Genomic DNA, 27,759 nt, shown 5'->3' on the forward strand with positions numbered 1-27,759 from the left:
GTTTAATTTTGAACATGACGTGAAAAACACGTGTCAGTGAAAGCCTAATTTGATTTGTATTTTATTTTGTAACGATTATTTGAGTCTGAAACGGCTCTCCGACAATTGTTTCGTCTACGAATGTTTCGTCGACAGAATGTTTCGACATCGGGCGTTTGAACGACAGAACCCTTCATCTACGAACGATTCGCCGACAGAATAGAGGACACATTCTGTCGGCCCAGGATCAGTGTAAAAAAACCTTAAAGTTTTGAAGATTCGGCTGTCATTTTTTGGATGATTTGATAGATAGGTACGTTAAACTTATAAATCCCATCTTTCTATCGTCTGTCGAGGTTAATAAGTCATCACCTCGGTCATCAGTCATTGTTTTCAATAATCAAAATATTACATCGCCAAATGTTACCAATTCCTGGTAATAAAGAATTAGTGAGCAATCACAGATGCCTATTGTTCAAGTTAATTCATGTAAAACTCTATAAACCAAAGAAAGCATGCATACAGAATTCGAGAGCAAAGTTGAACTTGTGGAAATATTAAAAAGATCCTACTTCTAAGTGAGTTTGTGCTGATTTTGTTTTACATATACTTTAATAAAGAAAATAATAATAATATTATCTACGAGTATATACCATGTTATAAATAATAAAATGGTAAATTTTCATGACGTGAATACCAGCTAGGTACTTACATGCTATTGTGAGCAAATAAAAAAGTTTGTTATTAGCTTAATTTCTCATAAAACATTACAAATATCATGTAGATTCATTTACACGAGAACAGTGGTCAAAAATTCAATACAAAATACTTTTTTTTTTACAAGCTTTTATTTGACTTTGATAATTTACTTGTGTTTTTATGATATGTTCGATCTGATGATGCGACCAGGACAGGTCCTGAAGACGGATAGGTTTATTGCACGTCATTATATTTTTTGTCATGTGTTGATGATGCAATAGGTTAGTTGACAAATTTTTGGTTTGATGACTATTCGAAGGCTCTTATATCATTAGAAACACCAGTGAAAAAAATACTGTGATAATGACAATGCTTTCAAAGATATTACAAAAATAATATCACACATTTACGGACTCGTCCAAACGCTCCATACTAAATGACATGAACAAGTGACGTCACGATGTGCTAAAATGTTCGCGAAGAAGGATATATGTTTGTTCGACAGCTACATTAAATAATACGTTTATGTTGTTGGATGAGTTATTACAAAATTTTAGTTTTTTTATAATGGTCGAGTTTGTTTTTATAATCTCATATAGTTTTTGAAAATTGAATTTCCAACCAACTTTAAATCTTCGTATTTAGATCCAGCCGCATTGTTACTGTCTATGAATTATCACAATGATCTTAAATTATATATATATATATATATATATATATATATATATATATATATATATATATATATATATATATATATATATATATATATATATATATATATATATATATATATATATATATATATATATATAACTTAGATTATACATATTTTGTACAATTCTCTGAACTTGTCAACTGCCACCCTATTATATCGCTCTGACACCAATAGTCTCAAAGAATACAGAAACGGCGATGAAGTGGTTCGTGAAGAATCAAACCCAGTCTCTGGCTATAGCTCTGACAGCCTTGAGGCTGGTGGGGTTCTGGGCGCCAGAGAGTCTGGTCGGGAGGAAGAAGACGATTTACGACGCGTATGCGGGCTTCTCGTTCATGGTGCTGCTTGGTAAGATTATATTTCGATATTATTCTATACTAGATCGTAATGACAGCACCGCTACACGGCTAGAGACGTCTAAAATGATTTAGGAGCCAGCCTAGGGCACAATATAATTAATTTAAAGCACCCATTCAAGTTTGTGCAAAAACCCAATACATAGTTATAACATATAGTATCATTGAGCTAGTATCCCATAACACAAATCTCGAACTTACTTTGGGGCTAGCTCAATCTGTGTGATTTGTCCTAATATATTTATTAGGTTCTTAGTATTCCTGACGTATCTGAGGCAGGTGGGATTATGGACACTTGAACGCTCGTGATAATATACTCGAAAGTAACTGTTTAGGTATGTTTTGTTAAATGTCTCATTGTGCGGACGAAAAAAATCGACTATAATTTCATTATTTTCCTATTAATCGTTAGTTTTGACCGAATTAATTAAGAATCTCTCAAAATAAGAACCTATATCATCCTACTAATAATATAAATGCGAAAGTTTGTGACGAAGTATGTGTATGTTTGTTTACTCTTCCACGCAAAATTTATTGGACCGATTGTTATGAAATTTGGTACACGGGCAGAATATAACCTGGAATAACACATAGGGTACTTTTTATCCCGAAACTCCCACGGGAGCGAAGCCCCGGGGCGCAGCTAGTTTATATGTGTATTTCAGGGATATTTCTGATCGCCCAATCGATAGACCTGTTCGTGATATGGGGCAACATTCCCTTGATGACGGCGACTGCCTTCATCCTGTTCACCAACCTGGCTCAGGCTGCCAAGTTCATTAACCTCGCTGTTCGTGAGAAGAAGATACGAGCTATAGTCGACAGTGCGGACACCGTGCTACGTGACGCTGATACACATGAGGCCAAGTCTATTGTGAAGAAGTAAGCGTTTTTAATAATCGATGGCTATACTAATAGATATCTCTGTGACTGTAGTGTTGTTTATTAAGAAACAAGACACATGGTAATACCTTCTTACAAGGAAACAATAATCATGGTAATCTCTTCTGACATGATACGGACCTACACTGTTCAAATGAGTTTCTTTCGGCATTTCTTCTCAGCAGTGGTCGTTCCGAAATGCCAGTAGTTTGTAGCTTGTGAGAAATTGCTGTTTAATATAAAAATTGACGTGAAAAAGTGCCTGTGAAAGTGTAATTTCTGAATAAATGATTTAAATTTGAATTTGCTTATCTACTGTCGAGGCGTAACTGATTTGAACAATGTTAGTGAAGAATATTTAAAAATTTGTGACCAACTGCATCTGTATCTAGCCGGAGCTAACCGATACACCTGGGTGTAGCCAGCGAAGTTCGGCTGCACCTTCTTTCTTCATAGTCGTATTCTTCATGGGTCTGAGGTGGGTTCCGAGGGTCGTGGTTATTACGCGGAATGAAACACATACAATAATTTTCTTGACATTATTGATGGAGTGGTTCGCCATTGCCTATATATCATTGCAGTTGCGACAGACAGACTCGTATCCAACTGGTTGCCTTCTTCACCCTGACCCTGGTCACAATCACTGGCTTCGCCACCAGCGCCGAGGGTGCCAACTTGCCTCTCAGAGCTTGGTAATGTTGAAAATATTTAATGAGATAAAGTAATTTTTGACGTCAATAAGTGATGTATCGTAAATTGAATAAAGAATTTCGAATTTGAATTTAAGTTTAACCTTCTGTACCCATCACAAAAAGTGCACAACGCCGCTAAAGAAGTTTCTACTTCAAAAATTCAGAACTCGAACAGGAATCGAACCCGCGCCAGTGCTTTTAATACTTCTTAGTTCTTGCTATTTTTGATGGATTGGTCATAACACAAGAACTTACTTTGGGGTGTTTTGGAGCTAACTTAATTTGTGTGATTTGTCTTTATATATTTATTACTAGCGGCCTATCCCGCGGCTTCGCTCGCGTACAAAGTATGTACTTAAACATTCCAGGAATCACACTATTGATAAAATCAATATGGACCTTCTTTATATAGTATTTAAGGATAAATATCTTTTGATAATGATACGAGTTTTTTCATCAGGTATCCCTACGACACGACAAAATCTCCAGCATATGAACTCACCTACGCCCACCAAGTGTACGCTCTGTTCGTGGCTGCGTTCCTCAACGTGGCCAAGGATACTGTTGTGACCAGTCTGTTGGCGCAGTGTCATTGTCGGCTGCAGCTCCTCAGCCTTTCCCTGAGGACTCTGTGCGATGATCTGCCTGTGACTGGCTTGGTGAGTTTAGAATAGCTTCTAGCTGTCATGACGCTTTACAAAGAGAACATTCAGCAATAAGGACCTTTCACTTTGAAAACCAGCAGTCGTTTGCTCAATTGAGGACGTTTTGCTTTCAGAGTATTATATATTATAGTCGATGTGCACCCAAGGACGTTTAGCTTCCAAAACCTCCTGATCAGTAAATAACAATAGCGACATCTGTGATAATTTAGGTAAAACACATACGACATCTATGAAACTGATACGAAAATTTCTACATGCTTCGACTTTCGTAGCCGCGTAGTAAACGGTTTTAGACTGATCTAAAAGAGGGCGCTAAAAACTATTGTCTATTGGGAAACTATACATTCTCGAACTAATACACGGTAAGCATAAATCCCTACCCTATAAACCTGACATCGTAGGGAGAAGAAGAAGACACGTTGTCGCTGACATTCCACATACAAATACAAAATTTGCACGGGTGCAGCTTAACTCTCGTGCTTCTCATTTATATAATAAAATAAATCGACCACTATACATATATAACAAATCCTACTGTTAGTGCGAATCTATGTTAAAAACGTGGTTAACAAATGTAACCTATGATGAACTGGAGACGTTTATTAGTTAATATTTATTCCTTAATGTATTTCATTTGTAACTAGCTTAACTTCCTGTCACAAGCATTTTTGCTTTGCGCCTAGTAAGTTTTGTTTTAGGGTTAGGGTTTAAAAAAAAAGGTAAATTGCATTGTTTTGCTCATTTTTATGATTTCGTTCTTTTTTTTTTAATTAATACATTTACTGGGGTGGAGGGTCGATAACCTGAGATACAGGAATCTTCCTAGTTTAGGTATCAACCCACCATAATTCTTCTTCCTTTTTATTAAGTAATATATTAAGATAATGTAACTAATTCTTAAGTTGTTTTGTAAACTTTTTAGTAGTTATGGTGAGACAATAAAGATTTATTAATTATTGTTATTATTATTTAAAAGGAGGCCACAACTACTTATATTTAATGTATAAATTTGTTACCCAATATTTTTTTATTATTTTCATTTAAAAAAAATTACACATTTTCGTGTGTTCTTGAGTGACGCAAAAAGAGGTGTGTCATAAGTTTGACCGCTAAGTGTGTCTGTCTGTCTGCCTGTCTGTGTACGTGGCACCATAGCTCATCAACGGGTGAACCGATTTGGATGCGTTTTTTATTATTAGATAGCTAATTTTTATGCGTTGGTTTATTAGATAGCTAATTTTTATGCGTTCTTAGATATGTTTGATCATAATCGATTCAGCCATTTAAAAGTTGTAGCGAAATGAATATTGAAAGTCGGGGTTTTTTTAAAACATGTTTCGTCAGAACCAGCTGACTCCGCATCAAGAAAAAAGCCTCAAGTCCCGGATCCAAAGGTGCGTGGTTCATCATCAGACCGCGTTGGAAGCCGCCACTCTGATGCAGAAGTACTTCTCGGAGCCGACCTTCGCACAGTTCAACGTTTCACTGGTCATCATCTGCGTCACAGCTTTCCAGTTGGTTTCTGTTAGTATCCTACTAATATTAAACTTTTGTGAGGATGCATGTATGTTTGTTACACTTTCACGCAAAGCCTATTGGATGGATTATTATCAAATTTGATAGACGGGTGGAATATAACCTGGAATGGTGACGGCTAAAATTAGGTCTAGCCTAATATTCGTGTGCTATACCTAATTGTAACCGGCTGACACTAGCTGCACGGCCCAGTAGCCGCACTTCAGGATTTAACCATAACATAACATATATACTTATATAAATATATCATATATTAATAAATGAGCAATTTTTGTATATAGTATGTACAGGTTGGTACAAAATATTATACTTTTATACATACGTAGTAGTACGAAGTTTTTAAGTTAATCCAAACTAAAATTAAAAAGAGAAAAGATTTGTATTAGGTATTGTTTGTAATGAATAAACTCAAAAACTACTGGGCCGATATTTATAAAATATGTCCCAAAGATGGACAAAACCTTCAGGAGTGACATGGGCTAATTTTTAATTATGGTATTACCCGAGCGAAGCCGGGGCGGGCCGCTAGTAGTATCATAAAATCGTTTTCATTTTCTCGTCCTTCATATTTTCATAGAGCTATTTAACAAAAATGAGTGGAGCTCGATGCGCGAAATTGAACTAAAGATGTTTTGTAGTTTTTAATTGACTGTTTGTTCTTTTTTTATTTTATTTATTAAGATACACATAACAAATTGTCACCAAAAAGATACAATGTATACTAAACTAAATATTATAACTAGGCAACAACTCAACACATGCGTATACGAGTACAACAAGTTTGAATATAAAAACAAATATAACTTAGAGAGATAAAAAAAAAAAGCTATGTATCCGAACAAAATCTATGTATGTAACAAAGCAAAGCAATTTAATAATAACTGCCAAACAAGTTAAAACAAGGGAGTAATACATAAAAATACAATAATTTCAAAGTAAATATTAATGGAAAGGATCTTGACTAAAAATATAACAATCTAAAAATTATAATTATTGTTCTTCCTCAGCAAACCGACAACATGGTCCGACTGGTGTCGATGTGTACGTATCTCGTGAACATGATGTTCCAAGTGTTCCTGTACTGCTACCAAGGGAACCAGCTCTCTGAAGAGGTGTGACAGTTAACGTCTTACTAATGAAAAACACTGAACTTTCTTACTAATCCAAAAACCTCACAAACTTTCGCATTTATAATACTGGTAGTACGAGTGGGACCAGTGGGACTAGTGGCACTAGTAGGACCAGTGGGTTCAGTTGGACTAGTGGGACCATTCGGACTATTGGTATTAGTGGGACCAAAGGGATCAGTGGGCTCAGTGAAACTAGTGGGTCCAGTGGGGATTAAGACCAGGGGCCAGTGGGACAAGTAGTACCAGTGGGACCAGTGGGACAAGTAGTACCAGTGGGACCAGTGGGACAAGTAGTACCAGTGGGACCAGTGGGACAAGTAGTACCAGTGGGACCAGTGGGACTAGTAGGATAGCTGGAATGGTTACACAACCCAGTTCGTCTATTTCAGAGTTCAGAAATCGCCAACGCAGCGTACCTCAGTCCGTGGTACACGATGTCGCCTCCCCGTCGCCGGGAGATCCTCTTCATTATGACCAGATCGAGAAGGATAGCCCGAATCACGGCTGGAGGCTTCACCACGTTGTCACTGGCTTCTTTCATGGCGGTAAGACATTACGACGACAATGATGATCATGACACAAGTCTGTGATGTTTAAGAGGACAAAAATTACCGGTATAGTAGGTACCTCAATTCGTACACAATAAATATATATAAAATAAATATATTAGGACAAATCACACAGATTGAGCTAGCCCCAAAGTAAGTTCGAGACTTGTGTCGAATACTAACTCAACGATACTATATTTTATAATAAATACATATATACATTCAAGACCCGGGCCAATCAGAAAAAGATCATTTTCCATCATGACCCGACCGGGTATCGAACCCGGGACCTCTCAGGTTCAGTGGCAAGAATCTTACCACTGCGCTACCAAGGTCGTCAAAAACACAAAGTCTGTTCTCGTCGTTGATCTTCATCATGGCCAGATCTAGAAGGCTAGCCCGCATGACGGCTGGAAGCTTCTCCACGATATTTTTGGCTTTTTTTAGGGCGGTAAGATATTTCTCATTCGGAGTTAAATTCGAGGCAATACGGCCGCGAAGCTTGTAAAAAATACTCGTAATTAAATCGTACAATTTTGAATATTCCATTTGGAAGAACCTGGATCTGTTGTGATCAGGCTGTGATTTTACAACCAGCTGCCTGCCTGACGTCAATCCGACTTGGGAATGCTATTGTTGTCTATGAGCTACCAAGGCTTTGTGTTTCTGTAGCCTCGTGGTAATTTTTGTCATACAGTGGTCCATTCTATTTCTGTTTTCAGATAATAAAAGCGTCGTATTCCCTGTTCACCTTGCTGAAACAAGTTGATGACACCAATTGAAGAAACATTACGTATACGTATTATAAATGTAGTGCGTAGTCGTAGAAAATCGATAAATGAATCGAATACTACAATTTTCTTTCTTTTATTGAAATGAAAAGTAAATATTCTTCATAACGGTACCGGATATATTCTATCGGCGAGCTCAGCTACGCGAATTAACGTAAATAACGTAGTTAGTATGTTCTTATTTCCCCCTAAGGGAAACCCAGCAATGTATCTCGATATTGTATAGGCATGACACTGGTGTCAGTGTATATTCACGCCGCCTAAAGGCATTTGAAATGAAATGATTTACTTACGTGAAACATGTTAAAATATGTAACAGATAATATAGGTAAGGACCAACACGTCTCGCCATCAAGATGGCATGTAAATTTAATTATCAATGCCTAATTATAACAATTTGAGTTTTTCTACTAATATTCATGTTTAAAAAAAAAAAAAAATCAAAAAATTCAAACAATGTCGGCCGTGCATATTAAAAACTTAAATTTTTTAAAAACAAAAATTAAAATTATTAAAACAAAAATTTATGACTTATCGTGGCACAAAATTCTTCCATGTCATAGAAACATTGGTCAAGTAACCATTTTTTCAATTTATTCTTAAAATGTTCTTGTGGTAACTCTCTAAATAGTGGTACTCTTTTTGGCATGGCACTTCCGATTATTTACCGCCATTTGGCAGCAAGTAGTCGCATACACACCAGTGAACTAAATCGTCGATCGACCCCAATAAAGTTTGTGTTCCGATTTCCAAAAATTTTTTAACGGTAGAAAGCTGCATATTCCTGAGTAGCATAGAATACTTTTATCCCGATATACATACAGTATCATGTCTTTACCCCTTACGAGGTAGACAGAGCCAAGAGTTGCGTAAGTATTAACAGTAAAACTCAAAATTATATTATTTTAAACTAAAAACTATCTACTTTAAAAATAACTCATAAATTACTTATAAATAAATATATCTATTTATATTGATCATAAGGTATGTTTTGTTATTGGTGGAATTTAGATTAGTAACAGGTCTGATAACTAAACTAGGCTTGTCAACGACCATGCGTAGTGGAGACTGAAAAGTAGGATAGCGGGCCCTGGAGATAGGAAAAAACGGAAGAGAGAGAGAGAGAGAGAGAGAGAGAGAGACAAGTTGCTAGACTATAGCGATATGCCCCCGAAGTATTTTAGTTTACTAACAAATTCACAACTATCCTTTCATACACGAATACATATATAATTTCCTTAACGTTTAGTGTCAAAATATGGGCGTATTATTTTTAATTCTCAAGTGTTGTTTACTTTTTCTGTTCGTAGGCTAGCATTACAATAATGACTTAATTGTTGAGAGTGCAATGTTAGACACAACCCACTATTACAGGTCGCGGGTTCGGAACTGTTTGACGATAGTAGTAACAATAGTGATGAACCCAAGATATGATAATATTCTCTTATATATTACTAGCTTTTGCCCGTGGCTTCGCTCGCGTAAATGTCTCTGCGAAAGCGAAACACAAAATTTGGGTGTTGATTTTGGAAAAAAAAAGTAATACCTATATACATACAAATTTCATAAAAATTCGTAACAGATAGATCTAATTTCCCATTTATAATATAAGTATGGATTATATTTAGATATTATAATAATAGTTCCGTACCTCAATAGGTAAACAAGGAAATTTTGTAGGTTCACTTCGCTGACCGTCTGACTATAAATAAATAATAAATAAATAATAATAATAATTAAATAAATAAATAAATTAGGACAAATCACATAGATTGAGCTTGCCCCAAAGTAAGTTCTAGACTTGTGTTATGGGATACTAACTCAACGATACTATATTTTATAACATATACATATATAGATAAACATCTAAGACCCGGGCTAATCAGAAAAAGATCATTTTCCATGATAACCCGACCGGGGATCGAACCCGGGACCTCTCGGTTCAGAGGCAAGCACTTTATCACTTCGCCACCGAGGTCTTCAAATATATATATTTATATATTTATCTTTCTGTCAACATTTTCTTAAGAACACGTATTTATAATATAATATATAAGTATAATATTGAAATACAAATATAACAGAAAAACTAATTTTACGGAACCCTCGGTGCGCGAATTAAACTCACATTTCTCTTATTGAGTCGATATTATTTCTAACGCTGGTGTCACAAAGGTTTAATAGATTCAAATGTGTTTACTTTTACTATTACCGCCACTCACTAGACGACGGTAATCGGTACTAGGGAGGGAGATAAAAAATTACATATAAATAATCAATTTTATAGATTCCATCCCTAAGTATAAGCCAGGGTGAAAACCATAGCCAAGAGGGTGAAGCTACTAGCAAAAATAAAATATAATTTTAATGTCTAAAACGAAAACTAAAATCGTTATAAACACCGAAACTCTCGACCACAAAATTAACAATTGTACACATTTATTTTTCATATACAAAGTGTTACTTTTACGCTCTGTAGGCGGGAAATGTTGTTTGTAATAACTTAATTATTACAAACCGTTTTTTACACAAGCACAGCACTGTGTGGGCATGGCTACATGACATTTTCATTGGTATTTATTTTTTTACAATATTACAGATTATATGAAATTTTCCTTTCTGGTATGATTGTTCCGAGGGAACACGATTACTTTATTTTTCTTTCAGCATTTCATCTCAGCCGTCATCATCATATCGAGTGTGTAATTGCAAACACTGGTCTGTCAGTTGTCTGCAGGTTTCCTCACGATGTTTTCCTTCACTAGAAGCAAGTGGTGGTCTATAAAAACTACTATATATGAGTCAGATTGGTTACAAACTCATATGCTACGAGTAGGATACGAACCTGAGACCTTTTAATGCACATGCGGGCGTTCTAGCAATTACGCCACCACCGCTTCAAGCATCTCAGCCGTGCGTTTTGACATGTAGTTTTTTGAGTAATATTATACAATTAAAATATATAAACGAGTGTCTGTGAAGACTTTGTGCATAATGAAAAAATATTTGCCTTGCAATTTTGTTTCTCTTTAAAAATGTTATTTGAAAATTGTTGTCAGTATTTTGTACAGTATTTTTACCCTATGTGTTATTCCAGGTTATATTCTATCCGTATACCAAATTTCATAACAATCAAATTCAACAATCTAATTTCAAAAAACAAAACATACGTCCTCACAAGCTTTCGCATTTATAATATTAGGAGGATATTATTACCTTATTTATAAATACACAAACAGAACGTCTATTTGACTATTATATAAATTCTAGTCTATTATTATTGATATAGATATTAATAGACAGTTCCCTTTTCTCATTGTGTAATAATAAATCAATAAATAAATATATTAGGACAAATCACACAGAACGAGCTAGCCCCAAAGTAAGTTCGAGACTTATGTTATGGGATACTAACTCAACGATACTATATTTGTATAACATATACATATATAGATAAACATCCAAGACCCGGGCCAATCAGAAAAAGATCATTTTCCATCATGACCCGACCGGGGATCGAACCCGGGACCTCTCGGTTCAGTGGCAAGAACTTTACCACTGCGCCACCGAGGTCGTCAAGAGGAGGTGTAATGGTTTTGACAGTGCATTAACTCACTGCATTAACTCTTATCTAAACATTTTTCTTTATGGTGTTATGTAGAAGTAAAAAAAAAACTTGTATCCAAATGTTTAAATGTTTACAACACCTGCTCAACCAAGCGCAAATAAAACACACCCACCTTTATCGTTTTCAACAATCGCTGATGTAAAAATGAAGCTTTTAGTGTCCAACGTGACTTGGTCTTTGAGGCTCTCTCTGACTGCCCTAAGATTTGGGGGATTTTGGTGGCCCAAGGCAGATGGAACCTGGAAAATCTTGTATAATGTCCTTACTGCGTTTTCTGTCGTATATATGATTGGTGAGTATTGCTGTGGATATATAGAAAACTAGATGTTGCCCGGTGCTTCGCTCCCGTGGGAATTTTGAGATAAAATATCAATCAATCTTGGATAATGCACCTTTATAATGGTGAAAGAATTTTTGAAATCGGTTCGGTAGTTTCGGAGGTTACCCGTCTCAAACATACAAACTCACAAACGCTTACCTCTTTATAATAATAGTGTAGAAGATATATTTATTCCATTTTCAAATTCAGATGTTGCAATTACAATGATTATAATGAGAATTGGGGTAACTAACGCTTAGCGTGGTAAAATTTTGTACTTCCCATATTCAATATGTCACATCGGAACGTATATCTGTATGAAAAGTAAAAAAAATATACATTTTCGGACATATTATGTTCCATAGTGACAGTTGTTCAGTTTTATGACAATTATAATGAATTTGATAATATTTATTTCAATTTTATGAATGTCCAAAATTATATCTTAAGTTTTTTGAGCTAATAACATAAGTATATAATTACATATTGTTTTCTACAAACACCTATAAATAAATAATATAATAAATAAATATATTAGGACAAATCACACAGATTGCTAGCTGAGCTAGCCCAAAAGTAAGTATGTTATGGGATACTAACTCAACGAGATTTTATAACAAATACATATATAGATAAAGAATCCAAGACCCGGGCTAGTCAGAAAAAGATCATTTTTTGTCATGACCCGACCGGGGATCGAACCTCTCGATTCAGAGCCAAGCACTTTACCAATGCGCCACCGAGGTAGTCAACCTGTGTGTATACATTGGTACATTACATTGCGTACACAGCATCCAGACAGGAGAGCACTGGCGTACTTTAATACAGGCTCTGCCTATATCAGACACCAGTCTCTTACAATCTGCATATGTATATGATTATGACATATCATGTATATGATTGTTGGTGAAAAATAAATACATATTTAATTTTTTAGCGGCGTTGTGCACTTTTTGTGATGGGTGAAAAATGTTTAACTCGCGTCAGGACACGTGACCTGATCGAAAATTCGGAAGACGTCAAAAAGTACAACGTTAACATTCAAGTTTTCACTTCTGCCGGCACTCCCGGAGTGCAATACGTTTTTTTTTGAGCTGCTAGAACCCCCAGAACCGTCTCTGGCTACGCTCATTACTAATATAATGTTGGCTTCACTCTGTCGTCGAACAGTTTGCCAAACTTTTGCGGATTCTGTATACATTGCTGGCTTTTCTTGCACTAAAAGCATTCATACTAACTACGCAATGTTCACGCATTCGCGTCGGCATGTGTCTGAGTTCGGCGACATTGTGAAGTAGGCATATAGTTGCGTACCATTTTTTTGCCATATCGTCAAGATTGCGGACTTAATTTTAGGCATTTATTTGATAGTCCAGACAGCGGAGTTTATCTGTGTGCTCGGGGACGTGTCCCAATTGTCCAGGGTTGGGTTTATACTGTTCTCCAACCTGGTGCTGGGTATTAAGATGTACAACCTCGTTATAAGAGCTGACGAGATTCGCGGGTTAGTTGATGAGATGGACCGAAGGCTGAGAGACGCTAAAGGCGATGATGAAATCGCAATCATAAAAAGGTAAAGATATTTTATTTTTCTTTTAATGTTTTTTTTTTTTCTAATAGAAAATGCAAACATCTAAGATAATATTCTGATAGTTACTCTCTCGTATGTACTGTATGTCTCTCAAATGTTCATAACACGGGCTATTCCGGCATAATAATTGGCACAAACAATATTTACTTTTGTCAAAGATAAATAAGGGTTTACGAAAAATGTATGGTGACCTGATTTCGATTTTAAATTTGGCATAGTCAAGGTTAAGTTTTATTAAAATCTATGCCAATAAAATTGAGCTATACTGTACAGAGGAGATGTTATAGAAATGGGAGGACTTTGGAAGAAGAGAATAGAAGCCAAAACAATTTTTAATTTTATTTTTGTCTGTCTGTTGTTCGCGCATCACGCAACAACTACTGGATGGAATTTGATGTAGATTTCACAGTTGTATAGTGGATGGCCTAGCTTAAAATCTGGTATAAGTTTCATCGCGACTCTTGACTTACAATCCTAGATATTGACAATAGTTTAATTTATGAGCTGATGAAGCCACAAATTTACGACGATGAAAACAAGCGATTAATGAAACAAAATTACATATTAAATGGTACAATTTACTGTTGTTTATACTATCATTCTTCGCTTATATTGAGGATCGGCAGATTTAAGATAAACCTGAAAGTTTTTCCTTTAAGCATGGACAAGTTGACGATGTGGCAGCTGTATGTATATTGTTTCGCATCCTTCAACACGGTGTATGGTTTAGCAATTAGTGTCAGGAAACCTTACCTGCCACTTCCAGCTAGGTAGGTAACCCTTTTACAAGCTTTTGTTTAGATCCATCTGTCCCTATGTTTGAAGCGATGGTGGTGTAATGGTTAACACGCCCGCCTGTCGATCAGGTTCGAATCCTACTCGTGCCACACGAGTTTGTATACCAATCTGACTCATGTATAGTAGTTTTCATCGACTACCACTTGCTTCCGGTAAAGGAAAACATCGTGAGGAAACCTGCACACTGGTTGATTACTTGTGTGTGAAATGGAGAAGGCAATGGCAAACCACTCCATTAATAATGCCAAGAAAGTTGTTATGTATGTTTAATTCCACGTAATGACCACGACGCTCAGCCATAAGGAATACGACTATGAAGTCCCTATGTTTGTTGATTACACCGAGTTCCGCTTTTACAGAGTTGAAATTTTCCACGTCGTTTTAGTATCCATGACATTATGTCTGTATAGTACGTTGAAGAGTTCCGTCACTAGGAGTCGATCCTGGGTGCATTAGGTCATGAACATCATAATAATACGAATTTATTGGCATGCGTTGAATCACAACAATAAAAGCTTAAAAGCCAATAAATATTTTTGCTTTCTTGCCTATATAACCAAATCTTATGTCAATTAGATTCAGCGTATATCATTCCCTTGCACAACTATATATTTCCTGTCATACTTTCATAGCATACAATACTTTTTCTACTTCTTCTAATTATCACATTTTTCTCGTTTAAATATTTGACTCGTATGTTTACCATCTTTATTATAATTTTGTTATCATTCGATTGGCATCCAGTCATCTCCGTTATTTTGCATTCGACTAGACAAATATGCATTATAAATTACAGGTATCCCTTTGAATCTACAATATCTCCAGCTTATGAAATTGTTTATACGCATCAGGTAAGTAGAGTATTGTTACCTTAAATATTTTACAAAAAATAAGGAAAATAAGGTTTATTTATTTATTTAACAATTTATGTACACAGAGACACAAATTATAAACAGACAGTAAATAAGGAATTAAGTACGGTAATAAGGTGTTGCTTATTTAAAATGAAATTTATTCCCGTGAGAGATATGTTGAAAAGAAAAACAGCTAGGTACAAGCGTGTTACAGAAAAAGATTATTATACTACTCAAGCAGGCAAATAGGTAGAAAAAAATCTTTATTCGGCAAAAAAAAAACAAGTTGTAAACACATTACACTTTTACATTTTTATGGCACAAAAGTGAAATCGTTATCCCACCGGATCGTAAGTGGTCACCACAGCCTGTCAACGCGTGTAATAGTGTTACACGCGCGTTACCTACTTTGAAGCCTGATATCCAGTGCCACATTATCTTGTATTTTACACTACGTCTCGCACTCTGAACCGTTTGAAAGTTGTTGAAATCAAGGGCTAAAAACCCGAAATGATTTCAGGTGTCAGCCATAACCCTAGGGGCGACGATAAACATGAGTCTGGACACATTGGTAACGACATTGATGGCCCAATGTTGCTGCCGGTTCCAGCTTCTTGCTCTGGCTCTGAGCAAGCTGTGCCAAGGCTTGAGCACTACTGAAAAGGTATGTTTTATTTGTCCATAAGATACTTTTAAGATCCTGTTTCACCACTTGCAGATAAAGTGTTTGTACGTAAAATGTCTATAATACATTGCGTTAAAAACTGTGTTTCACAAGTATTAGATAAAGCTAATAGAACTAGTTTATCACATCAAGGAGATTTATGTAGTAGTCAGTTTTATCTATCGGATTACAATATAATATTTTATCGAGAAGTTGTGGCCCTAAGTCTCCTTATATTACAAAAGATAAATGTAAATTCTATTCCATTTGATGTCCTTGTATGACATACCTCTTAATATGTTTGTCCCTTGTTTTATTGTACTTAATATCTTCTTGGCTTTCCTTCTTTTTACTTCTATATTTTCCTGTCAGTCAAGTTTTGATGGAAATCGTGTGGTACAATTTGACCAAATGTTTACGTTTCGTCTCGTCTCAATCACAATATTTTGTATTTGTATGATTAAATTTTAGAATACATTTCTGCATTGGTCTTTCAGATGATGTTATCAGAAGAAGATGACCAAATTGCTCTCACACGCCTCCGAAGCTGCATAGACGAACACCGAGAGGCTCTGCTGAACGCCAGTCAGATACAGAATAACTTTTCCTTGCCAATCTTCTTTCAGCTCAGCATATCTAGCTTTGTTATCTGTGTCACTGCTTACCAGTTGGCTTTTGTAAGTAACGGTAGGATCTCTGTCTTCACTTCGCATGTTCCTGGTTTCATCGGAGCTGTAACGTCATGAAGCCCAGCGTACGAAAGAGATCATAAAATTTTAGAAAATTCGATAGATTAAATTGTGAATTAAAAAAAAAACAGATGAAATTAATCATGAAAATCTCTCTCTGTCTCTCTCTCTCATCTGAGCGTGTTTCCGGTTTCTTTCTCAGCCGTTGAGCGTCGGAGCCTAGGGCCAGCCCAGCATAGCATTTCGTAGGAGGGGCCAACCTATGAAATGCTGGTTTGATGTTCATTTTAAAAATACTTCCATCTCCATTGGTTACAGGAATCCTAATTTGTTTTTTACAGGAAGAAATGGTAATTGTGCGTCTGTGGTCTTTGATATCGTATTTAATAAGCATGACGACACAAGTATTTCTATATTGTTATCATGGAAACGAACTGTCTCTTCAGGTGAATACATTTTTCTACAATCTTTATTCAGACACCTGGAGCTATAAAATATTTCATTTTTCACCGAGTGTTGATTGGCAGACAAAGCTTTAAAGCGGCCCCTTTGATCCATCAATTTCAATAAGTGATTTTCTTAACACTGATCTAAATTAGTTCTTCATCGCGAGCCCAATAAATTTTTGATGAGTTTTTACAAAATTGTGAATATCTCAAAAACGACTCAACCGATTTTGATGCCCCACGAACTTAAATATTCTATTGACAGATCCTGCATACCTTTTAAATTTCATCAAAATCAGACCAACGGTTCGAAAGTTATCGCGTCACAAACATACATACAAAAAATGTATTTTTGCCCCAACTCTACTGGTAGACCTTGCTCGCTCGGTCAGATCAGTCTATTTCCACCCGAAAAGTATAGTAATTCTTTTGCAGAGTGCAAAAATATCGACATCAGCGTATCATTCGTCATGGTACACATGCTCGGCGCGACTCAGGCGCACCACGCTTATGCTCATGGTCCGTTCAGTACGAGTGGTGTACGTCAAGGCGGGGGGACTGACAATCCTGTCGTTAGCTACGTTCATGGGCGTGAGTGTTTTGTTTTGTTACATGTTTTAATGCTGTCTCAAAATTTTCTTGCCGAGTATGTTATTATTATTATTATTGACGACGATTGAGTGGTAAAGTTCTTGCCTTTGAATCGAGAGGTCCCGGGTTCGAATCCCGGTCTGGTCATGATGGAAAATGATCTTTTTCTGATTGGCCCGGGTATTGGATGTTTATCTATGTATGTGTTTGTTATAGAATATAGTATCGTTGAGTTAGTATCCCATAACACAAGTCTCGAACTTACTTTGGGGCTAGCTCAATCTGTGTGATTTGTCCTAATATATTTATTTATTAAATAAATAACTTATACGACTATTAATATATAGTGACAAGTAGTCGCATACATTCACGATTTGCTTTATTTCAGATTATAAAGGCATCGTATTCGTTCTTTACAGTTTTACAGACTGTTCAAGAGTGATAAGGGAGTTGAGAATCTTATGTACCTACATAAATACCTAATTATCAGTTATTGTTTTGTCTAGCATTTATACTACTTCTGTATAGTATAGGTAATCCACATCTGGATCTCGTAAATTAATAACTACACACAAAATTGTTTATCATTCTAATAAAATTTGTTTTATAAGAGGGCGTTGAAATAAATTAATATTTACAACAATGTAATGTCAATCATTAAAATATTTATCAAGTTGATAAAGTGCATTAAGAGTGAGTTTGCATCAGTTAACTTTGACGTTAACTCTAAGTTGCGCACAAAGATGCAAAGTACGCCCCATTTTGTTTGAACGTCAGCGGCGCCCAGGTTAAAGTCAACGTCAAAGCTGACTGGTGCAATCCACCATAAATATTTTTTCTCTGTGTGATATATGTTTCACGAAGTAATTTGTATTCATGTTTGGTATTACTTCTGCAGATGTATTTTTACATAGTATAGATGCCAAACGGGTATTTATGAGCATAGCGATTTAAGCCATAATGTAATATAGCATATTGTATTACGGCATAATTATTTTCAAGCATAACGTTCTTACGCATTACTACCTATTTGCAGCATAACTAACCTAACCTAAAAGTTGATTACGCCAAAAATCAATTAGATATGCCTTAGACCTATTATGTCAAAATATTTTATGCCAAGACATAGACAGAAGTGCAAAATAAAAAATAAATCGAAAATAGTGAACCTATATCAATAAGTTTCATTAGTATTTAAAATAAATTTAAGCGACTTGGATAAAATATTGTCAGATTTAATCCAAGTCGCTTATATGCATATTACATGACTTTTATGACTGCCTACCGCACCTAGTGGCAAAGTAATCGCATAAACACTAGTGAACTTAAAAACTATCTATCAGTGTGTAGGTTTCCTCACGACGTTTTCATTCACCGGAATTCATCGATATACAAATTCATTCGGCACGAGTTTCGACCTTGGGACTTTTGATCACAGGCGGACGGTCTTAACCACTTGTTCACCATCGAATTCCACTATATTGATACTGAAAGTCATGCCTTGGAGGTGTGCGCATGACACCATGATAACGTCTGATTATATTATACAATCTATACTACAGACTCTGTAAGTATGATATAGATAACAACAAAATAGGGTAGATATTGCACGTTTTCATAAAATAAATATGAACTTTGAATATGAGTTAGCTCGTTTTGAAAAGGTGCTAGTTCATAATGATCTTCACTAAAGTGACTGATGTCATATTGTCTCAAGTGCGAGTCTCAAGTGCGAGTCTCAAGTTTTTTTGTCGTATAAAAGCGGCAAAATTATCGTCTTTGTTGTATGACTCCGTAAATGTTTATTAACCCCTCGACGCGAAAAGAGGGGTGTTATATGTTTAACGTGTCTGTCTGTTTATCTGTCTGTGGCATCGTAGCAAACGGATGAACCGATTTTCGTTTAGTGTTTTTTTTTTTGTGTCATAGATAATTTTATCCCGAGTGTTCTCAGCTCTCAATGTTTCGTGTAAAATCGGTTCGGCCGTTCAAAAGTTGTAGCGAAATTAATATTGAATGTCGGGGATTTTTTAATTTGTCTGACAAATAATCTTGTTTTATTATGTTTTTTTTAGTATTTATAGTATATACAGCGGCAAGAGAAATACATAAGTAATGTGAAAATTTCTAATGTCGAATGATGATGGGATCGTGGAATTAATATGTACAACGAAGTACGGAAACGGCCTGATGCAGATGGACAGACTGACATAAAATTGGCGTTAAAAAAAATATTCTTTGTTAGTTTATTATACTTAGATACAGAGAGCCATGCGGTGGAGGTGTGAGCATCACGTCAGAACACTATCAAATCTTAGATAAAAAACGGTATAGTAATACCAATCATTAAATACTATAAAGACCAGTCCACGGCGCGTGGTCCCGCCCTAAACAGGTCCATATCCTGCTGTGGATATCGTACGAGGCGACTAAGGGATAAAATCCTTGGTATCATTTCCAAAAAGAGTTGACATTACGACTGGTCGTGATATCGCATCCAAATCTTCAACATTTTAAGGCGATTTATGGGTATTTTTTCGCCACATTTGACTCCAGGGTGTGAGGATGAATCTCCAGGGTGTGATGATGATGAAGGAAAATGGCAAAAATCATGAAAAATCATGTCAAATAGTAAAGTAAATACCATTGAATTTTTGAATCACAAACTTTTATAATTATAACAACCAGCGGCGGCCTGTCCCGGCTCCGCACATAGATAAACATCCAAGACCCAGCTCAATCTGAAAAATAACACTTTCCACATTGACCTGACCGGAGAATCGAACCTGGAACCGCATGTATAACAGTCGTGTATGATGCTTATCATTAGGCTACAGGTTAGGTACCGTGAAAAATAAAACATGTAACACGTCTCTGCGTCCACACTTTTTTGTACACGATGCATACATTATATGGAAAAATGAGACAGTATGTGTACGTTATTAATGTGATACGTGTTTATATATTCAGTGGTAGGCCTTCAGAGGTCGTCGTACTTACATAATAGCCAAAGTCATGCCTCGAACCATAGACATTATAAACGCTTATTTTCCCAGTGTAATAGATGAATTATGTGGCATAAATGTATGCAAATGTTCCCGGTTATAATGTAACAAGTAACCAATTAACTCACTCACAGTGATGGGTCATATGTAGTGGAGATTTTGTTTGGATCACACGTGTCTGGCGGAGTGTAAATATTGAGTATTATAGCGGACCGTCCCGGTTTCGCTCTGGTAAAAATATAATAGAAACGTAGCCTATTTTACTCGTGAACGTTTCGTCTATCTCTGCGCCATATTTCATCAAAATCGCTCTAGTAGTTCTGTCATTAAATGTTTTATTTTCATAATATTTGTATGGAAGTATGGATGACAGTGTACTCACACAATTTTCTTATATATATTTATGATTTTGTGACATTAATAGTTTTTTTTTGCGTTCGAAGTGGATGTGGTGAAGTAGTGACGAGAAAATTGCGGTTGTATTAAAAAAATATCATCAATTCCATGATGAAAGATTTGTAATAAAAAAAAAACGGGTTGCCCTCCGAAGGTGCCGGCAGAACTGAAAACTTGAATAAACGTTCTGCATTTTTGACGTCTTACGAATTTTCGATCCAGGTCACGTGACCTGGCGCGAGTTTAACATTTTTTACCCATCACAAAAAGTGTACAACGACACTAAGGAAGTTTTCACTTCAAAAAAAAAAACAAATTCCATTTTCAAATCTAGCACACCTTTATAATTCCAATTGCGGATAACCGAACCGAGATAATGGCAATTCTATAAATACGGAGAGAACTGGCAGGAGATTTAAAAATAAAACTGCTTACATCAAGATGATCTCAAACGTAATTGTAGTTCTTTTGTCTGTAAACATAGTTGTTAGTGATAGGACTTGCTACTGGAATGCTGAGTGCCCTTTCCAGTTGTACTCTACAAAGACTCCCTATGATACTGTGAGGGGAGACATAAGGGATTACAACGATCCTACAAGTAAGTTTACTTTTTACTGCACTAGGATTACTGCCATTATAGATTACGAGCTGCGCCCTGGGTCTTCTGGAAATTTCTGCATAAAAACTACCCTATGTATATAATCTAGCTTTTATTCTATACGTGTACTAAATTTCATAATAATCCGTCTAGTATATTTTGCGTGAAAGAGTAACGTGAGTATATATGTTACATACACATATACATCCTCACAAACTTTTATATTTATAATAATTAGTGGAATGTTTTGTTATTGTCTCTGTTAGTGGGAAATAATTCTGTATATTATTGCTAAACCCCGATGCGGCTAATGTTAGGTCCAGCTCGCCTCCGATGGTTAAACCTTGGAGTAGTCTGCTCCTCTTCGGCTAAATCTAGATATAGCCAATATAAACGCGGCAAGACCTGGGTGTAGCCAGTCTCATATGGTTATACTAACATGTAGCCGGCTTATCTTTAGCCAATTTAAACGGTGTATATAGGTGTAGCCAGTCTAATATGGTTAAACCGGCCGGCTTACCTACTAGAGAGTAGGTAAGCCGGCCGGTTTAACCATTTTTTACACGATGCGTACTCGATATGGGAGAAAGATACAGCATACTACAACATATAACAGCAACTAATATCTACATATTAGTTGGTATTAAAAATAAATAAGCATAAGCCTCTGCTTATGCTTGTTTAATTTTTGTTAATAAACGAAAATACTGACACGTAACTAATATCCACATGCTGTATCTTTCTCCCATATCGAGTACGCATCGTGTAAAAAAACGTTTAGCACCTCATTGCGTCCACACGTTCTCAAGGCGGTGCTAAGCGTTTTATGTTTCATGGTAGCTCCCCATGGTAGCCTATCATGAAACACCTAGTCTTAGGCAAAAGCCTAAGGTCTAGGTTTTTTATAAATAACTAGCGAGAGCTGTTAATAAATAAGTAAAACAAAATACTATCAATGAACTTCTATTGGTTATAAAGTTTTCAACAGATAAGTCAGTAAGAAAATTTATCTTTTATTTAGATTGCCAAGCCGTCAGTGTGTGGACCCTGAACAGGCACGGGAACAGGAATCCTGGGTCCAGTGTCACGGAAAGCATCAGGGTTATAGCTGGGCTGAAAGACGAGATTATCCAGAGTCATGAGGCTGGGAGAGGCCAACTATGTGCACAGGTACCATCATATCTGGCACAGTACCTAGTGCAATACCTAAAAGTTTAACTGAGAAATATGATAAATTTCATCACGTTTATGAGCTAATCAACTAGTGTGAAGTAGCTTCCTCAAAGTTTTCTGCCCTGTCCTACCAACATGTGACATTATTTAATTTTAAATTTGCAATAAAGAAATGTTTAATCTGAATCTGAAATTGACACGTGACTTTCAAAGTCAGTTGATAGGAACCCAATTACTTTAGCCAATGGAAAACCAAGGTTGCAATTAAAAGTAACAACAGCATCTATATCACAGGATATTGAAGACTTCCGAAGGTGGTCCTGGAACGCGACCCTGGAGACATCGGCTTCCTTCCTCACAGGCACTGGTTACGAAGAAATCTATAACATAGCCAAGAGGCTCCGAGAGAGGTACCCTCATTTACTGCAAGGGTTAGAAGACTCCTATTTCAGGACTACCAATGAGCAGAGAACTGTTACAAGTTCAATGGCGTTTGTGCATGGTCTCACAGAGAATACGAACTTGAGTGTGACTGTGGATGGACCTTATGAAAGAGATGATTTGATTAGGGTAAGTCCTAAACAGAAAAGGTCATTTTGTTCAATAGGAAATAAAATTCACATATACATATCACTCAAAGAATCAGTAATGCCACAAAACGTAACAATGTTGTCGGACTCCTGGGAATTTTGCCTCTAGGCAACGAATTGGCGGGACTGTAATTTTTTGTAAATATATTCCTTTGTTTTACTTAATTCAGTTTTAAATTGAACTAGGTTGTTTTTTCTATGTTGTTTTTATTAGCAAATTTTCGCTTTCAGCCCTATGAAAACTGCGACAAGTACCAACAGGAAGTAAAAGGTAGCCAAGAGCTCGAAGACCAAATGGATGCTTACTTTAAAACCATTGAATTCTTGGCAGTAAGTTAATATTTTCTTAGACCATTAATGATAATTTGTATTAATTTTTGTTCTCATTTCTTAGATCAGAAAAGTTGGTATTAATATCTTTTGTATTTCGAAACTTTGCTCTGCTCAAAAAAAAAAAACTTACAGATTTTTCTTTTTTCTTTCTATTCACTGGCCATCAAGATGTTGCTAAAAAAGTTAAAGATAAAACAATGAGATAAGAATATGCAATACAAATATGCTTACACTTTATACTACGTCTTTAATTTTAAGGTGCAAAGCCGAGTCCAAAATCGCCTGGGCCTTATAACACAGCTGACCGCGGAGGATGTCTACTCCTTCTACGAGATCTGCCGGTTCTACCGTTCCTGGACGGACACCCTCAAGTCTCCGTGGTGTGCCGCCTTCACAGACGAGGACCTGGTCGTGTTAGAGTACAGAGATGACGTCAGGCACTACTACAGGAACGGGTATGGGTCCTGGGTAAGTTTTTCTATTTGTAGTTCTATGCCTCTCTCCCTCATCTGAGCATTTTCTCGATTTCTTTCTCACCTGTTGCGCCGTCGCAGTTATTTGTAATTATTTATTTAGTTAAAAGTATTTGTGTTGGATTAATTCTAGTCAAGTCATCGAAATACTTCTGTGATATGACTGTTATGGCTACTACATGGCTACTACCATATACTACCAATATTCTAGTCAACGAAAAAGTGGATTCAATCTGACATATCCATAACTTTCTTTTGGAAATATCTATGGAAGACCGAACGTTAATATTAATTTTAAAGTTGCTAAATCCTCTGTCTCAATAGTTTACTTACCTTGTTAATTAGAATAACTATGACTATGAATATAATTTATGTTTTTGTATTTATATTTTTTGACACGATGACCTAAATTTTATGAAATTAAATTTCATAGTTATTAGGTATTTTGATTTGATATTATTATTTGTGTAAAATCTTTGAATTGTATGGTTTTCTTTTGTCCTATCTACAGTTTCAAACTTGTTTATTTTTCTACTTTTTGCTAATAAATATACATTTTTTTTACTAGGTTAATGGCAATCTCGGTGGCATAGTCGTCAAAGACCTCTACGACAACTTCGCTTCTATCGTCAACGGCACTGGTAGGTCCTGGGTGTCCTACTTCACCCACGACACCATGCTTGAGATGGCTTACTGCGCCTTGGGTCTTTTTAAGGATAATTTCATCATCGAGGGTTCTTATAGGAACCCTAACAGATTGTGGAAGACGAGTAATATTGCTTGCTTCTCTGTTAACATCATTGCTGTGTTGAATAGGTAAGTTATTTTCATATTCGTTAGTTTATTTAAGAATAAAAATGCTAAAGTAGCACCAATTATAGGAAATTTTGGAAAATTAGGCTTCGATGGTATGGTCACGTTATGAGAAGAGAGGAAAATAATATTGTAAGAAAGGTTATGGATTTGAAATTGAATGGGAAAATAAGTAGGGGCAGGCCGAAGAAGAATTAGGCAGGATATGGCTAAAAAGGAAGTAACAGATCGGTTAACATCAGACAGGGAGAAGTGGAGGAGACGGACTTGCTGTACCGACCCCCACATAAAGTGGGATAAGGGTAGGCCGATAATGATGAAAATGCTAAATGGGCTGTGCTAGTCTCGATCTCAACAAAATTCCGAATTCAAAGTTATATTTAAACAAGGCCGGAACAATCATATCTTATAAAAGCATTCGGTTCTTTTACCCTTTTATCTAATTACCGAAGACCAAACAGAAATGACTTATGACATTTGTACAAACTGATCCTAGTATTTTGATACGACTACCATATTTTAGCTGATAAAACTAAAATAACTAGACCGGCAATATTTTCAATTCGTATTATAAAGATAATTTAAAATATCTCTAAAACACGAACTGTTTTGATGATACCGATATGTTTCGATAAGTGGCTATTCCGTCATTGCATGATTGTTATATGTACCTACGTAATCATTTCATGAAGAAGGCGTGTATTGTTTATCTCTTCGATATCAGCCAATATCATTATCATAATCAGCTAACAAACTGAACCAAATGGAGATTAAAAGATTTGATTGGTCTAAACAAAGGCCACACTAAGTACGGTGGGTTGCACCGTCCACTTTGACGTTAACATTAACGTGCGTAGAAAAACGCAAAGTGCGCCATTTTGTCTATAAGTCAGCGGCGCGCCGGTCGAAATCAACGTCAAATTCAACGGTGCAACTCACCCAAGCTTGTATCGTGAGCCCAATGGATTACAACACATAAAACATTGAGCGATGTTAACAGTGTAGTCACTCGTAATAGGCATAAACTTTGTATGAACAGATTCCGACTTAAAAAGGTTAGGCGGTCTTTCGTGGGTCAAAGTGTTAAATTGTTCAATAAACTCCCTGTAGAGGCTATTAACTTGCCAATGCCAAAATTTAAATCATATATTAAAAATGCTTTAATGGCTAATGCTTATTACACGATTAGCGACTATTTAAATGATAAAAAACCTTGGACCCTTCCTAAAACTTCCACCTCTCACACTTGATTTTAATTTTTTTATTATTATTATTTATATATTTTCTTGACATGTTTATTACATATATTTTGACATTTATTGTAAAACATATACGTGATTTGTGATCTCCAAGTGTCTGAAAGTAACATAGGTATCTATTATGTTAGATTATGGAGATCGAGTATGTCATGCACATTCAAATGGTCAAACCGGTGGCGGCGTCGTGGTTCGGGTCGGGAGGTTCCCTCTATTGTGGTTGAGCTTCGCGATGGCTGACTCACGCGTCAACTCGTGAACGGGTGCTGCCGGGGGAACTGGTCAGCTCGATCTTTTATTAAAAGTTTTTTTTTTTGTTTGGTTAATTATACGTATATGTATAAGTATATATATATTTTCCTTTCATCAGCACTTGATCACAATCATAATATGTTTCAGTATACCTTTTGACCATGTACTTTATTATGTACTTAATGTTATATTGCTGATAAAAAATTATACATGAATTTATATACAAAAAATGGCAAGCCCTTCTGGCATAATAGGGACCAACACTGTTTGAATGAGTTTCTTTCGGCATTTCTTCTCAGCAGTGGTCGTTCCGAAATGCTAGTAGTTTGTAGCTTTGGTAAACATCATTTAATTTAGATTATGACGTGAAAAAGTGCCTGTGAAGGCCTAATTTCTGAATAAATGATTTGATTTTGATTTTGATTTTTGATTTTGATTCAGTCCAGTGGGAATTATGATTAGTCTCAATATATTTGATATTTAATTTTCTATAGAACATAGCACCTAGTCAAGACACTTCTTTCGAACTATTAGTTCTTTACCATTCTCATTTACGTATGTTCCTGTCTGCCTGACACCCCGTTTTGGAAATGATATATATTACCTAACAGCTGCCAAGGCTGAAAGGTGCAAAGGTGACCCTTAGCTGCCTCGTACGATACCCATTGGACGAATATGGTGATTCCATTCTATAGTGGAATCACACATCTCATCGTAATTTATCTAAGAGTTGAATAATTTCTCATTTCAGCTGTCAAGAATCCGGCACCCAAACCTATCGCGTCCAATTCTTCGTGAACGAGAAAGTCAGCGACCTCTGTCCGCTGGAAGGCTGCACATGGCAGCAGTTCCAGGAGAAGTACTCGTCGTTCAGTGATGCCAACCTCAACTTCTGTAGTCTAGACGCCAGAGAGCCAGGGCTGCCGAACGGTGCCGCGGCTGTCGAATTAGGGTTGGTGATGATAGCCGCTCAGATTGCCTTTATAGCTTTATTTAGATGATTTTGTACTTACGAGTAATTTAGAATATATTTACTATAGATCTCATCGATTATGATTATTGTTTTATTTGTGCAAAATGTATGTTAGGTTTTTTACACAAATACCTAAATTTAGCACGGGCATTACTCCGGAGAGCCTGTGAACCTAAAGGTTCGAATCCCACTATTGCCATATGAGTTTGTAGAATCTGAATTGTGATGTGTAGTAGTTTAAATTGACTATCACTTGCTTTCGGTGGAGGAAAACATCAAAAGGAAACCTGGAGTCCAGTTGGTGATTTATATGAGCTAGCG

At 36.2% G+C, this 27,759-nt stretch overlaps 2 protein-coding genes across 3 annotated transcripts; both read left to right on the forward strand.

Moving 5' to 3' along the window:
- The first annotated feature begins 474 nt into the window (after nt 1-474).
- On the forward strand, nt 475-18,783 carry LOC128674881 (odorant receptor Or1). Its single transcript, XM_053753862.1, has 18 exons — nt 475-557; nt 1,571-1,744; nt 2,418-2,634; nt 3,216-3,326; nt 3,787-3,985; nt 5,336-5,515; nt 6,535-6,639; nt 7,047-7,202; nt 7,928-7,986; nt 11,717-11,916; nt 13,300-13,516; nt 14,194-14,304; nt 15,129-15,183; nt 15,707-15,850; nt 16,348-16,527; nt 16,881-16,985; nt 17,421-17,576; nt 17,965-18,783. Exons 2-18 carry the CDS (start codon nt 1,594-1,596, stop codon nt 18,016-18,018), a joined length of 2,400 nt encoding a protein of 799 aa, XP_053609837.1. The 5' UTR covers nt 475-557; nt 1,571-1,593; the 3' UTR covers nt 18,019-18,783.
- A 1,956-nt stretch (nt 18,784-20,739) lies between these two features.
- On the forward strand, nt 20,740-27,518 carry LOC128674687 (multiple inositol polyphosphate phosphatase 1-like). Of its 2 annotated transcripts, XM_053753489.1 has the most exons (8): nt 20,740-20,812; nt 21,312-21,575; nt 22,597-22,745; nt 23,043-23,318; nt 23,570-23,668; nt 23,930-24,139; nt 24,713-24,960; nt 27,217-27,518. In XM_053753489.1, the coding sequence occupies exons 2-8, from the start codon at nt 21,419-21,421 to the stop codon at nt 27,464-27,466; spliced, it is 1,389 nt and encodes a 462-aa protein (XP_053609464.1). In that variant the 5' UTR covers nt 20,740-20,812; nt 21,312-21,418; the 3' UTR covers nt 27,467-27,518. The 2 variants fall into 2 exon arrangements, with proteins under 2 accessions (XP_053609464.1, XP_053609465.1); XM_053753490.2 differs by having other exon boundaries at nt 20,747-21,575.
- The last annotated feature ends 241 nt before the right edge of the window (nt 27,519-27,759 follow it).

Source organism: Plodia interpunctella, chromosome 13 (genome assembly GCF_027563975.2).
Source record: "Plodia interpunctella isolate USDA-ARS_2022_Savannah chromosome 13, ilPloInte3.2, whole genome shotgun sequence".
Classification (NCBI taxonomy): Eukaryota; Metazoa; Arthropoda; class Insecta; order Lepidoptera; family Pyralidae; genus Plodia; species Plodia interpunctella.